This window comes from Tenrec ecaudatus, chromosome 2, assembly GCF_050624435.1.
Source record: "Tenrec ecaudatus isolate mTenEca1 chromosome 2, mTenEca1.hap1, whole genome shotgun sequence".
Lineage (NCBI taxonomy): Eukaryota > Metazoa > Chordata > Mammalia > Afrosoricida > Tenrecidae > Tenrec > Tenrec ecaudatus.
Genome location: NC_134531.1, coordinates 74944660 through 74957925, shown reverse-complemented (window position 1 = coordinate 74957925; position 13266 = coordinate 74944660). Strand labels below are relative to the sequence as shown.

Here is a 13266-nt window from a genome sequence, read left to right as displayed (position 1 = left end):
CATTTGGTTATTTTCTTTATTGTAATGCTATGTTGCTTACATAGCAGCTTATCAGATAGCAGTTTCCAGTTAAAGAGTTTAAGTATTTGTTTGATTAAGGTAGACTGAATATTGGAGGTGAGTGTGTATATGTGGAGTGCTTGATTTCTTGTATATCGTTTTATTTGCTTTCTACTCTACTGAATGTAGCTAGTTTGTCCAGGAGATCTACACTGGAGCAATTGCTCAAGTCTAACCTTCGTGGAAAAGTGAATTTCAATTACGGTACTTAAAAATATATATATCTTTTACTCGTTGTTGTTGGCTCCCCACCCTCCCCCACCCTCCTCTGACATGCCCCTAGGAAATGATTAATCCAGTTACTGTCTCTATAGATTTACCTCTCCTGGATTTCCTATGCAGAAAAACACACAAAACAAAGAAAAAGACCCCCCAAAAGGACAACTTAAGAGAAAAACCGGAGTCAAAAACAAAACAGAAAATACTGAAAACTGGAACCAATTTAACACTGGTCAATGGGAGCTCAAAAGATAAGGTGTTCCATTTTAGCCATGGTCCACTTTCCAGTGTCTCTCACAGCCCTAGACTGTGGTCCGAGGGGGCGGGGATCACTGGTGGTGTACTCCATGTGTTTTGAATTGTGTATTCCAAGGTGATGAGGTTATAATTGATAGTTTTTAATATGAGTATATTTATTTTTTTCAAAACTCATAGATGTCATGAGTTTTTCTCTATTTTGATAATTTTTTAGGATTATCAAATATCAAATTTTTATTTTTTAGTAAAAGCAAAATCTGAGCTAATGTTCTTGTTTCTCTTAACTTTTGTAAACATGTATTATCTGCTGACCACTTGGTAAGGGAAAAATACTTCATTAGATTATATTAATCTGTAACATGTTAGCTTTGTTTATTGTTGTCTTGTGAAAAAAGTGATAAATATATAAAATTGCTTTTAAGTGATTTACGGAGGTTCAGATTCACATGCAGTTTTAGAGAATGGTGCACAGAGATCGGGTGGCTTTTTATCTGTTTTCCCTTAGTGGTAACATCTTGCAAAACTGCAGTACAGTATTCCCACCACAGTAAGGTTCCATCACCAGAAAGACCCTCTTCTGAATCAGCCACTTCCATTCCCCGGCCTTGATGCTATTTGTTAAGTGCCACCGAGTCGGTTGTGACCCAGTAGAATGAAGCTCTGTATGGTCCTGTGCCCCCTCACAATTGTTCCTGTGCGTGAGCCCATTGCTGCAGCCACTGTATCAGTCCATCTTATTGAGGGCCTTCCTCTGTTTCACGGCTCCTCCACTCTGCCAAGCACGGTGTCCTTCCCCATAAGCCCCAGCAGCTACCAGTTAAAGATCCCCGCCGCCACCCTGCCCCGTCCTTAACCCACAGCAACTACCAAGCTCTATCCATTTCTGTAGTTTGGTCATTTGAAGAATGCTGGACAAATGGAACAGTACAGGTTTTAACTTTCACGGTTTGTGTAATGCTCCACAATGTAATAGCTTGTTTGCTCTGAAGTATATTTGATTTGAGAACAGTATAGCCATTCTTGCTTTCCTTTGATTAAAGTAATGAGCTTTACCTTAAACACACCTCTACCTTTACATTTGAAGTGAGTTTCTTATAGCATACACTTACATCATGTTATTTAATCCACTCAGCGGATCCCTGCCTTTTGTTGAGTATATTTAGACTACCATATATACTAGAGTATAAGCTGACCCGAACATCAGCCGAGGCACCTAGTTTTACCACAAAAACGGCATTAAAAATGTGCTGAAAGAACAAAAAAAAATCTTACCATAGTGAATGAAGGGGGAAATGCAGAGGGGAGACCCAAAGCCCATTTGTCAGCCACTGGAGATCCCCTCACTGAAGGGTCTAGGGGAGGAGATGAGTAAGTCAGGGTGCGATGTAGCACCGATGAAGAATACAGCTTTCCTCCAGTTCCTAAATGCTTCCCCCCCCCCCCCCACAACTACCATGATCCGAATTCTACCTTGCAGGACTGGATAGAGCAGAGGTTGTACACTGGTGCATATAGGAGCTGGAGGCGCAGGGAATCCAGGGTGGATGATACCTTCAGAACCAGGGGTGTGAAGGGCGATACTGGGAGGGTAGAGGGAGAGTGGGTTGGAAAGAGGGAACCGATTACAAGGATCTACATGTGACCTGGGGGACGGACAACAGAAAAGGGGATGAAGGGAGACACTGGACAGGGCAAGATATGACAAAATAATAATTTATAAATTATCAAGGGCTCATGAGGGAGGGGGAGCGGGGAGGGAGTTTGAAAAAAAAGAGGACCTGATGCAAAGGGCTTAAGTGGAGAGCAAATGCTTTGAAAATGATGAGGGCAAAGAATGTACAGATGTGCTTTACACAATTGATGTATGTATGGATTGTGATAAGAGTTGTATGAACTCCTAGTAAAGCGTTTTAAAAAATGTGTTGAAAAACTCAGCTTATACACGAGCATATATAGTATTTATTTTTAATCTATTGATAATTAGTACTTTAAGTCTGCTTTTTTATTTGTTTTCTGTTTTTTTTTTCTTGGTTCTCAATTTCTCTCCATGTTTTCTCCCGTCTTCCAGTGAATAATTTGTACTTTTATTTAGAATTCTATTTTTATTTATCTACACTGTATCTCTTGAATTGGGCAACACTACCCCTGATGGGGATTGGGGATAGTAGAACAATTCAGAAGGGCTGCAAAATTAACTTGGAAAATTAACTGGAGTATAAAAGTTTTAATTGCTCAGCAAGGCAATGAGAGTCCCCCCTACCCACTGAAAACAGGGCAAAAGGCCAAATAAGTTTTGTAACTTACAATCTACAGTGATTCTAAGTATCTCTTTATGGTCGCCTTTTCCATTTATCGCTCTGGGTATTACTTACTATTGGGGTTTTCATGTTACCCCTTTGAAAGGTGAATATTTGTCTTTTACGTCCCTTTTCCCCCCTCTTCCCTCCCGTCTTTATAATTTTCTCAAGTATGCCTTTTATCCTCTTTAGAATCACATTGACATGATCTTGTTTTAACCGTCTATTATAATTTAGAAGAGCAGGAAAATCTATTGCCCTTCTCCATATTTTTCCTTACCATCTTCTTTCTTCCTTCCGGGTGTTCCGAGACGTCATCTTACATTGTTCCTTTCCTGCTCAGATAACTTCTTTTAGCCATTGTTCTTAGGTTTGACCTTGGTGACACTTTCTGCTAGTTTTCCTTCATCTGAAAATGTCTTCATCCTCTGTGGCTCCACTTTCAGCTTAATGATAGATAGACCTAGAAGGTGAGAACAATAACACCAAGGAGTATGCACCGCACAGTAGTCAGCCATGTGACATCACAACGGCAGCATTTGCCCAGAGATAAAATTCAGAAGGCAAGAGGGCCAGGAAAGAAGGACAATGTGAGGAAGCACATAGGGAGAACCTGGGATGAATGCTGTTACTTTGTAGGGATTGCAGTCAGTGTCATGAACAACAGGTGGATGAATTGTTGGGAAACCAAATTGCTCTGCCAACTTTCACCCAAATCATAATAAGAAAAACTTAAAAAACAAAAGATAGTTTGATAGATACGGGGAGACAAAGTCTCAATCCAGCGCTCTGCCTTATTCCGGGCAGCTGTGCTTGCTACATATCGTTCAGTACTTGAAAACGGCGCCCGTCCTCTGTCTCCCACGACTGCTGGTGAGAAGCCACTGTCATTCAGATAGTGTCCTTCTTTGTCAGTAGCACTCCTCTCTCCTTTCCAAGATTGTTTTTTGTCATTAGTTTTTTAAAGTTTTAACTAGTCTTGTGGATTTCTTTCGGCTTATACGGTTTAGGGTTTACTCGGTTTTGTGAGCCTGTAGTTTCCTGTCTTTTGCAAATTTTAGAAATTTTCAACCATTATCTCTTTGAGTATTCCTTCCCTACCCTCTTCTCTCTTTGCACAATCACATCCTCAACGCTCGGTGTTTGTTGTTCCGCTCTATTTGCTCTCGTGTAGACAGGAAGACTCTCATTTTTCTGCGTTTCCCTTTCCCTCTTGTCCTCCCCGCCCACACCCATTTCTGCTTTCCGTCCCATAGAGGGAGTGTCGCATTTTGGTGACTCTTGCTTCAGTTGTAACGCTTCCTTTTCATTTTCTTTGCACACTCAAGTGTTGCTGAGAGTTTGCTGGTGTTTTTGTTGTTGTTTCAAAGATGCTCCTGATTGCTCCCTGAAACATTTTTATCTTGCCTACTCTAAAAATCTTTTAAAAATTACTCTTAACACTTGCATAATTTCAGTTTTGGCATCTATTGACTGTCTTTTTTAATTTTGATGAATGATTTTGTAATGAAACTTGGATGTCTTGAACATTAGGTTATGGGACGCAAAGTATTCTTAAAACGTGTGTTTTAGCTGCTTTCGTTGGACACGTTTTCCAGCAGGAAAGGTGAGAGCACCGCCTCTACACTGCAAGCTGAACGTTTCTTACTCAGCCGCCACGAAGAACACTTCTGGGACTTGTGCTCACGGTCATTCCTGGGTGACTCTGGGCATCCTCGCTCCCACTGATCTGTCACTGTTAGCTCTCATTACTTCTCTACACGGGGCCTCTGCCTGTAGGAATTGGAGGGAAAGCCTCGTGACCTTTGAGTAATGGGTGCTGACACCATGTAGACTTATGAGACCAGCCCAGGCAGAGTCAGGATGCCTGGTTGAGGACGCAGGTGAGGTTGGAAGTGCGTGTTCTCCATGGGGTCTCCACTCACATCACAGGGAGGTGTTTTTATTACCACTACAGTGGTTTAGGCCATGTGTTACAGAGGCTTACGTGTGTCTGTCCAGCCTTTGCTGGCGGGAGTGGAGTCTATTTTCTGTGGTGTGGGGCGGCAGCAGAAGGGAGTCTTTTCTAAAAGTGTCCTGTCTTGCTAAGATGCCACTCTCGTGATCTTTTGACTAGAGAGTATGGTGGGGGTGAGAGGAGGGTTGGTTTTGCCCGTGCTTGGAGTTCCTTGGTGGGTAGCTTCTCCAGTGCCAGGTCTTGTGCTGAAATAAAAAGAGCGCCAAGAATACACAATTGTGTCATCCTCCGGCCTTGAAGTCCCTAACCAGCCTGCCCTCTTCTCTCTTCCTTTCAGAGTCTTGTGCTTGTTTTACGTGTGATGTTGAAGGGGTTAGTTGTGTTGAGTGAGAGGAACAGGGAAAAGCGCATTTCAAAAGTAGAAAGTATGGTCAGGCTGGGTGCCTATTTTTGTTCATTTTAAAGATTAAATGCCTATAAACAGATTTTATTGGCAGAGAAAAGCAGTTCAAAGGGAAAAGCAATAAACAGAACCACGGAATCAACTCCTGTGGCTTTTCATGAACCCAAACTGAGACTTTTTCTTGACACCAACCAAGTCTCTAACTTTCCCCTCCCAGTGAATTATGTGTGTCATAATTCAAACAATGCTCTTCTGCCGTTGGACCCATGGACCCACTGACACAGCGACTAACAGCGAGGGCAGTTTTCAGGCTTTCAGTCGTCTTGTAACCTCTAGCTCGATCGAATTCAGGGGTCAAGTTTCCTCTTTGGGCAACTAGAGCTGATAGAACTATGTAAATAGGAAACAAGCACTGTATATAGTACTGAAGGGTAGGATAGTTATTATATTATGAAACAGGAGAAAGAGCAAGGTCTCCATTCTACTTATATGGTAAATTTAAACAGTTCTAGCAGTAGTACGCTACAGCAAAAAGTTATCTATCGTTAACGTAGATGTTTTTCTTTGTGAAATATCTGGGCCATTCAGGGTGTGAACTAATTGCTGGATTGCATTTCTTCCCTTTCAGGATAACGGTCCAGAAGACAGTGAGGAGGATTTCTATGAGTCAGATGAGGAACAGAAGGGAAAGATTGGACCAAGAAAGAATCCACATGCCATGGATCCAGACCATAGGCTCTTAATTCGGAACACAAGGCCTTTGCTACAGAGCAGGAATGCGGCGGTAGGATGAAACCCTTATAAGAAATAATTAAATGGTCTAAGTTCAGTAAACGAAGAACAAATATTTTGGGGGCGTCATAGAGAAGCTCCCAGGCCCAGATCTACCCTGTCCTATATTGAGTTGCTGTGAACCAGCGTCAACTCCATGGTAGTGAGTTTGGTTTTGGAAAAGTAAAGCGTTTTTTGTTTCTTTACACACCAGAAAATGTAATAACCCAACATAAAATAAGCTCACTGCTGTCAAGTTGGTGCCAAGTCATATCGCCTCTTTAGGAGAAAGTGAATGCCCCTGTGAGCTTCCAAGACTAACTCTTGAAGTGAGTTTTGTTGGTAGGTGTCCTCGAGTCACTTCCAAACCTTAGCCATCCTGTGCCCAGCAGAACGGGACACTGCATGATCGTGCACCTTCCTCACACTCACTCCTAGTGCCGAGCCCGTTGTTGCAGCCACTGTGTCACTCCATCTCCCCGAGGACTTCTCTCTTTCCACTACCCCTTCACGTGACCTTGCAAGCTCTCTCTCGCCAGGGCCTGGAGTTGAAAGCCTCGTCTTTCTCATGGAGTTGTTGGTTGTTTTCTCACTGCTGACTTTGTGGTTAGCAGCTCAGTGCACACACAATACCATGCCTCTAGGGCTTCTTTAGAAAATGGAACAAGTGGTTGAACTATGAACTACAGATTTCAGAGAAGGAATGCTTACATGTATTTCAACCTCACATGTTACAAAGAATGTAGGGTTTGGTGGCAATACCTGCTTTGATAATTGTATGCCCAATGGATTATATTTGCTTTTCTGTGGCTCTAGTAATTAACTGTGCTTAAGATAGGAACTCAGATTATTTCCCAGTTGATTTGGCTGGATAACCTCCTACACAAATTTATGTATATTTCTCAGTTACTTAGTATACTACGATCATGGATGAAAGTTATTGATTTTATTTCAGTGAGAGTTAACACTAAATGCCAGGTAGAATTCTTAAGAGACCAAGGTATAGCAAAAACACCTTGCATAATCCTGCACACATAGTCAGTTTTAACTGGTAGTAATGGAAATTTAGGTGATCTTTATTTGTTTTGTTGTTGTTGTTTGTGCTTCTAGTTTTAAATCCTAAACCACTCTTACATTTCAGAATACTCCATGGGCGTTTTTAAAAATTAGAAAATACAGACAAGCAAAACTAAAGAATTGAAACATCACATTTCCATCACTCAAAAACCACCAAATACCACAAATCATGTAGTGCATTTCCTTGTAGATTTTTCCTTAAAAAATATACTGATATTCACATGGATGTGAAACAATACATTTCTTTATTTTTAATCAAGATAAAAATCACACCATATATAGTATTGTGTAATCCCCACCCCCCACCCCCACTCAGTTCTCTACACCTTTCTAGTTCAATAAAATTTCATGTCATTTCATGCCAATTTCTTTCAAACTACCCTGTATATAGCTAGTCTATTCAGTACCAGATCTAATACATTGTATCTGGCTGTCACATCTGTTGACCATTCCTGTAGCATGTCCTGCAGTTCCTTTTCTTTCAGGTTTCGTTTATTCTTGAATAGCCTGTATTGGCTGTTTGCCAGAGGATAGAGCTAACGGTTTGGTGGATTCACTTTAAGCATGTACTTATTTTCTGAACGGAAAAATTCTTAATGAATGTGTTAGGCTGGTTTGACTAGAGAAACAAATCCAGTGACACTCAATATGTGTAAGAGAAAGCTTTATATCAAGAAGTAATTATAAATCAAGCAAACATCCCAGCCCAGTCCAACTCAAGTCCATAAATCTGATACTAGTCCATAAGTTTGATACAATTCCTTAAGTCCCTCTTTAGACTCCCGCAGCCACATTCAATGATGCAGAGTGCAAGATCACAGGCTGGTGGATGCAAAGTTGTGTGGATCCAGTGGCAGGGCTTGCAGCAACCAGGGTCAGCCAGCAGGAAGGTGAAGGCAGAGAGAGAGGGGGAGGGTCCCAGGGCCCTCCTTATGAGGAGGCCACGCCCACAAGGAGTTACCATCATCAGACTGTGACCTGAGTGACAGGTTGAATACCACCCGTGCACTATTGTATATCTTCAAGTTGACATAAATCTGAAACTACCACATGAATTTATCAGATCAGCCTGCCACAGCTTTGAAAATGAGGCATTCACTTGAATTACTTGTATGCTGTCATTATGCTTTGAATTTTAGAGTTTTGCCCTTTATACTATGTAACAGTTGCTAGTTGTAGACATTTTAATCTAACTCCTAGTAATTAATTTTTCTTCTTTTTAAAAATGTGTTCATTTATATACAATTCATTAGTTCATTCACATCAAGAAGAGTTGTACAGTCACCATCACAGTCAATTTTAGAACATTTTCTTCATTCTTGTACACTTTATCACTGGCTCCTCAACCTCCTCCCCATACCTACCTGGACTTACCTACCCTGGATTTCATATACAGAAAAACACGCACAAAAAACTGACAAGAATAACAGAGTAAAACATACAAACCTCAATTAAAAAATAAACAAAATACCAAAAACTAGAACAAATTTAATTGGATGATAAGGGAGACCAAATGATAGGGTGCCAAATTTTAACCTGACTGCATCAGCAGCAACCCACTTTCCAGTGCATTCTGCATGTTAGCAGGGCTCTTCACGTCCCTGGTCCACGGTCAGAGGGGATTCTCCAGAGGTTTAATCCACGATGACACCTAGTAATTTAAATTTCAGTAAATTATAAAGTAACTTTTACTGTGATACTTAGAGTATTCTGTCATCCATATGACCTAGGTTCTGACTCAAAGGAGCCCTGTCTCCGTGTAACAGAATGAAACACCTTCCAGTCCTGTTCGATCCTCGCAATTGTTGTTATCTTCGAGCCCCATGTGATAGTCACTGTCAATTCATCTCTTTAAGCGAATTTCACTTTTTCATTGCCCTTCTACTTTTGCTTAGGTTGCTCTGTTTTCACTGGAAACTCTACTGTATGATTGACCAAGTCAAGACTTTTAACTCTTTTGTTTGATCATGATATATAACATTTTTAATGTGCTATAGACTGGTATTTTGCTGTGGTTTTATTCACCTATATTCCTAAGAGATATTGGACTATCATAGTCTTTTTTTATAGTGTGTTTGTGTGATTTGGGTAACAGGGTGCTGTTTGGTACCCTATTATATGGTGTGTGTCTGCATGCGTGTTTTTCTATCCCTTTCAATCTATTTGTGTCTTTGTATTTAAAGTGTCTTTCTTGTAAACAGTATCTAGTTTTGCTTGTTTTTACATCCATTCTATTACTTTCTGCCTTTTAATTGTAGCATTTACTCCCTTCCATTCACATTCACTGATAAGTGGCTGGCTGCCATTTTGTTATTTATGTGTCTTAAGCCATCTTTGTCTTTGTGCCTTATGTCTACTTGATTTTGCATTTTGTTGATTTATTCTAATGAACATTTTTATTCCATTGTATATGATTGCTTAAAATATACTTTCTTCATGAATAAAATATAATGGGGATTCAAAAAGTTCATGAAAAGTTTGAATGTCTTTTAATTCATCCTTTTGGTGAACATTTTGAAACCTGATATTACAGGTAAAATCTTGTATGTGTAACATTCTAGAGTGTGCTGACACCAACTTTAGTAACATAAAAATTATACCTATGTATCTGTGTACCATTCCTTTTCTCAGCTTTTCTTGTTGTTATCACTAATGTCTTTATAGATCATGTGCCTTGTAACATAAGTTTATCCTTGCCTCTTATGTATTTTGTTATTAAAATACATGAGGGACAAAATATAACTATCAAGTCAAAATACCTCATGTACTAGCTCTTGAACTTGACTGCATTTCCTTTTATTGACGATCTTTCTTTTTTACTTTCTTGTGACTTTTCCCTTCTGTCTAAAGGGAGCTTGTTGAACTTCCATTAGTCTGTTTTGTATGACCAGTCTGGTCTACCACGGGTAGACCACTCAGTGTCTGTTTGCTGGGAATGCTTTCCTGCCACCCTCATTTTTAAAGGATAGTTTTGTTGGGTATAATATTATAATATTCTTCAATGACTTTAGTTTGGTTCTGTTCTGTATTATTTTCAGCACGTTAATTATACCTTTTTCATTGCCTTCTGGCTTCCAGTGTTTCTGAGGCAAAATTGGCATTTAATCTGGTTGGAGATTCTTTGTGCATGACTATTTGCTTCTCTGTTACCTCTACTTTAGGATTTTTTCTTTATCATTAATTTTTGAGAGCCACACTAGGAACCCTGGTGATGTTGAACTGGTAATGACAGAGTCGGGTGTTCAAACTCACCAGCTGCTCTCGGGGAGAACGATGATCCTGGCTGTTCCTGTAAAGATGTATAGTCCTGTGTCCCAACACCCAGCATCCTTAGTTAGCAGTCATTAACACCAACTGAATGAGTGGACAGAATATCCTGAGTGGACAGAATATCCTTAATTGATCATCAGGGAGGTTGTTTACTGTTGATTTCAGAGGGTAGCGATAGGAGGTATTCAGGATTCCAGATAGAGTCTTGGTTTGGGGAACAGACAACACTGTAGGGCCCTTTTATTCACAGAAGATAATTCATAGAAGGTGTGCAAGTGACAGTGTCTGGATGGAAGAGGAGGTATCACACTCCAAAAGGATCTCTAGGGAGCTCTGTCTTCTTGTAATCAGAGCCCACCCTTTGGCTGTAAGTCTAGCCTCCACTAAATGCATGTGTCATCCCTCCTCACAACGGACGGAAAGGAGATGTATACAGACCAGCACTGACTCCCCACAAGGCCTGTCATACTGATTTCCGATGCCTAAGCATGGAGTACATAGGGAGATCGGCGATTGTTGACTATGATTGCAAACTCACTGAATGAGTCATCTGTTGCAATCAGCCCTGACTGGGTAGTGGAGGTAGGGGCACACTTCCAAAGGACCCTCAGGATGGTCTGCCTTGTTTATTTAACAGAAGTCTTTCTCATCATACAGGCAGCAACTGTGGTGGCTAGGAGAGTAGGCTTATTCCAGCCACTACTCCAGTTCTCAGCAGTCTGTGAGGCTGGGTGATGGGAGAAGTGAGCCTTCTGTTGTATGCAGCCTACTGTTGATGTGTTTGCCTTGCCTGCCTGCTTCTCTGCTGCCCTTCCCTCAAAACCAAGCACTCCTTCCTTGTTGTAGTTCTGGTTTCATGTACGGGGGTCAGGGTAGGAATGATCGCTCATGCGCAATCTTCAGAGTCGGCTTTAATATTTTATAAAGTGTTAAAGGTGTGTCCTGCTGTTGAGTCAGCTCTGGCCCTTGGCCGCCTTCTGTGTATCGGAGTAGGACCATGCTCTGGAGGATTTCTCAGTGGCTGATTGTTCAGAACTATATCAGCAGGCCTTTCTTCTGAGGGTTTCCTAGGTGGGCTCAAACTTTCTATCTTTTGGCTGTCAACCAAGTGCATTAACCGTTGGCAGTACTCAGGGACTCCACGCACTAGTTGTTGTTGTTGGTTTCCGTCGTGATAGCCATGCTAGTAGGTGGTGACACCACAACACAATGAAATGCTGCCTGTCTGGTCCTGGGCCATCCCCGTGATCAGTTAGGCATTGGACTGCTGCAGTCCAGAGTAATTTTTAATCACTCTTATAATGATTGGTTTTAAATCAAAGACTTTAAGCATTTTTCATTTTGAAAAACATCATTTTAAATACTGCTTATTCATGTGCATTGCTTTAAAAAGTTTCTTTGCCACTTAATTGTACTGATATTTATTAATTACTTCAGCCTACTTGATCCTACTGTATTAGAAAGCATTTACAAAGGCATGCGTATAATCGAAACTGCAACAGCAGCTCTTGAAGACACATGGAATTTGGGGTGCCCCTTTATTTCTGACACATACTGGCTATCAGGCCTTTGGGGCAGTTCATTTGACACCTCTATTTTTTCCTGAGGACATTTCTCAGTTCTACCTTAACCAGGTGCTCAAACTGCATAGCGTAAACATAGAAATTTCCTCCACAATTCAGGAGGTGTCAGCAGCCTTGGTTTTTTCAGGGAGGAAACCATCCCCTGCTTCTCCTAGTCTCCCGATGACAGTCAGCAGTCCTGGTGTGCCCTGGCAAGTAGACACGTCACTGTGGTCTGCCTCCCTTTCATTTCTCTCTCTCTCTGCTTAGGATTTTGATGAATGTCTGTTATAAGTGCACCCATTGGATTTAAGGCCCACCCTTACCCAGAAGGTTTTTGTCTCACACCTTAACCATCAGCAAAGATGTTATTTCCAAATAAGGTCACACTTTGAGGTTCTGAGTAGATGTGAGCTTTGGGGACCACCAGGAGCCCCCTCAGAGGATAACAACACATTTATTTCCCAGAAATTGTCTAGGGGCTAAAGGAAATAGATGTAAACCTGTACTTTGGAACTGTAAGGGCCCCAGTGCGCACAGGCCCTGTTGATCTCCTGCTTCGTCCTCTAGGTGGTGATGGCAGTGGCTCAGCTCTACTGGCACATATCCCCCAAATCCGAAGCCGGCATTGTTTCTAAATCACTAGTCCGATTGCTTCGTAGCAATAGGTAAGTCGTATTTTTATATGCCTTCCTTTTTGTTTCCCTTCCAAAGTAAATCTTGAACAAATACAATCTGTCTTTCAGGTATTTATTATGTGATTCCGACTATTTTTTTGATAAGATTTCATATTAAAGGGATTGTCATAATAACCTTTATATAATGTGTCTCAAACGTAATGATAATAAATATTGAAAAATGTTTTTAACTACAAGTTCTGAGGCCTTGAAACTAGTTTGTGGCCTCTGTCTTCTCTCTCTCTCTCTCTCTCTCTCTCTGTCTCTCTCACACACACACACACAAACAGAGGAAGTTGTTATTTGAGTAATCCTGACTTAAATGTTTGTTATTTCTTGATGTGATGAGCTGTTAACTGGTTGCTATTTCTAGGTGTGACTATAGTGTTTGTGATTTCTAGAAAATCTTGAGTCATGAAAAAGATACTAAAACAGAGATTTATTCCTTCATTGTATTACCTAAAATGTATAATGAAGTAGTACACAACCTAAAGTATATAGTTCATGAAAAATGCATATGAGGGCGCTTCAGAGTATCTACAGGCAAGGGACTCGAACAGCTTTACTCTCAGACAGAGGTTATTGTGAACTTGATTATGGTGGATTGAACCATGGTATAATGTGCTACTTGGTCAGTTGGCCTTCCTCTTGACCAAACCTTAATTTGCTGTAGGCTCAAATATTTCTCCCTTGTTCCATGAGAGAAATGTCTTCT

The 13266-nt window shown here is 40.9% G+C and overlaps 1 protein-coding gene across 1 annotated transcript in view; it reads left to right on the top strand.

Annotated features, from left to right (window-relative positions):
• The window catches only part of AP3B1 (adaptor related protein complex 3 subunit beta 1), a 267505-nt gene that overhangs the window by 112460 nt on the left and 141779 nt on the right, over nt 1-13266 (top strand). Inside the window, exons 8-9 of the mRNA XM_075541203.1 lie at nt 5823-5978; nt 12445-12542. Of these exons, the coding sequence (XP_075397318.1) occupies nt 5823-5978; nt 12445-12542 (254 nt within the window). The remainder of the gene's footprint in view (nt 1-5822; nt 5979-12444; nt 12543-13266) is intronic.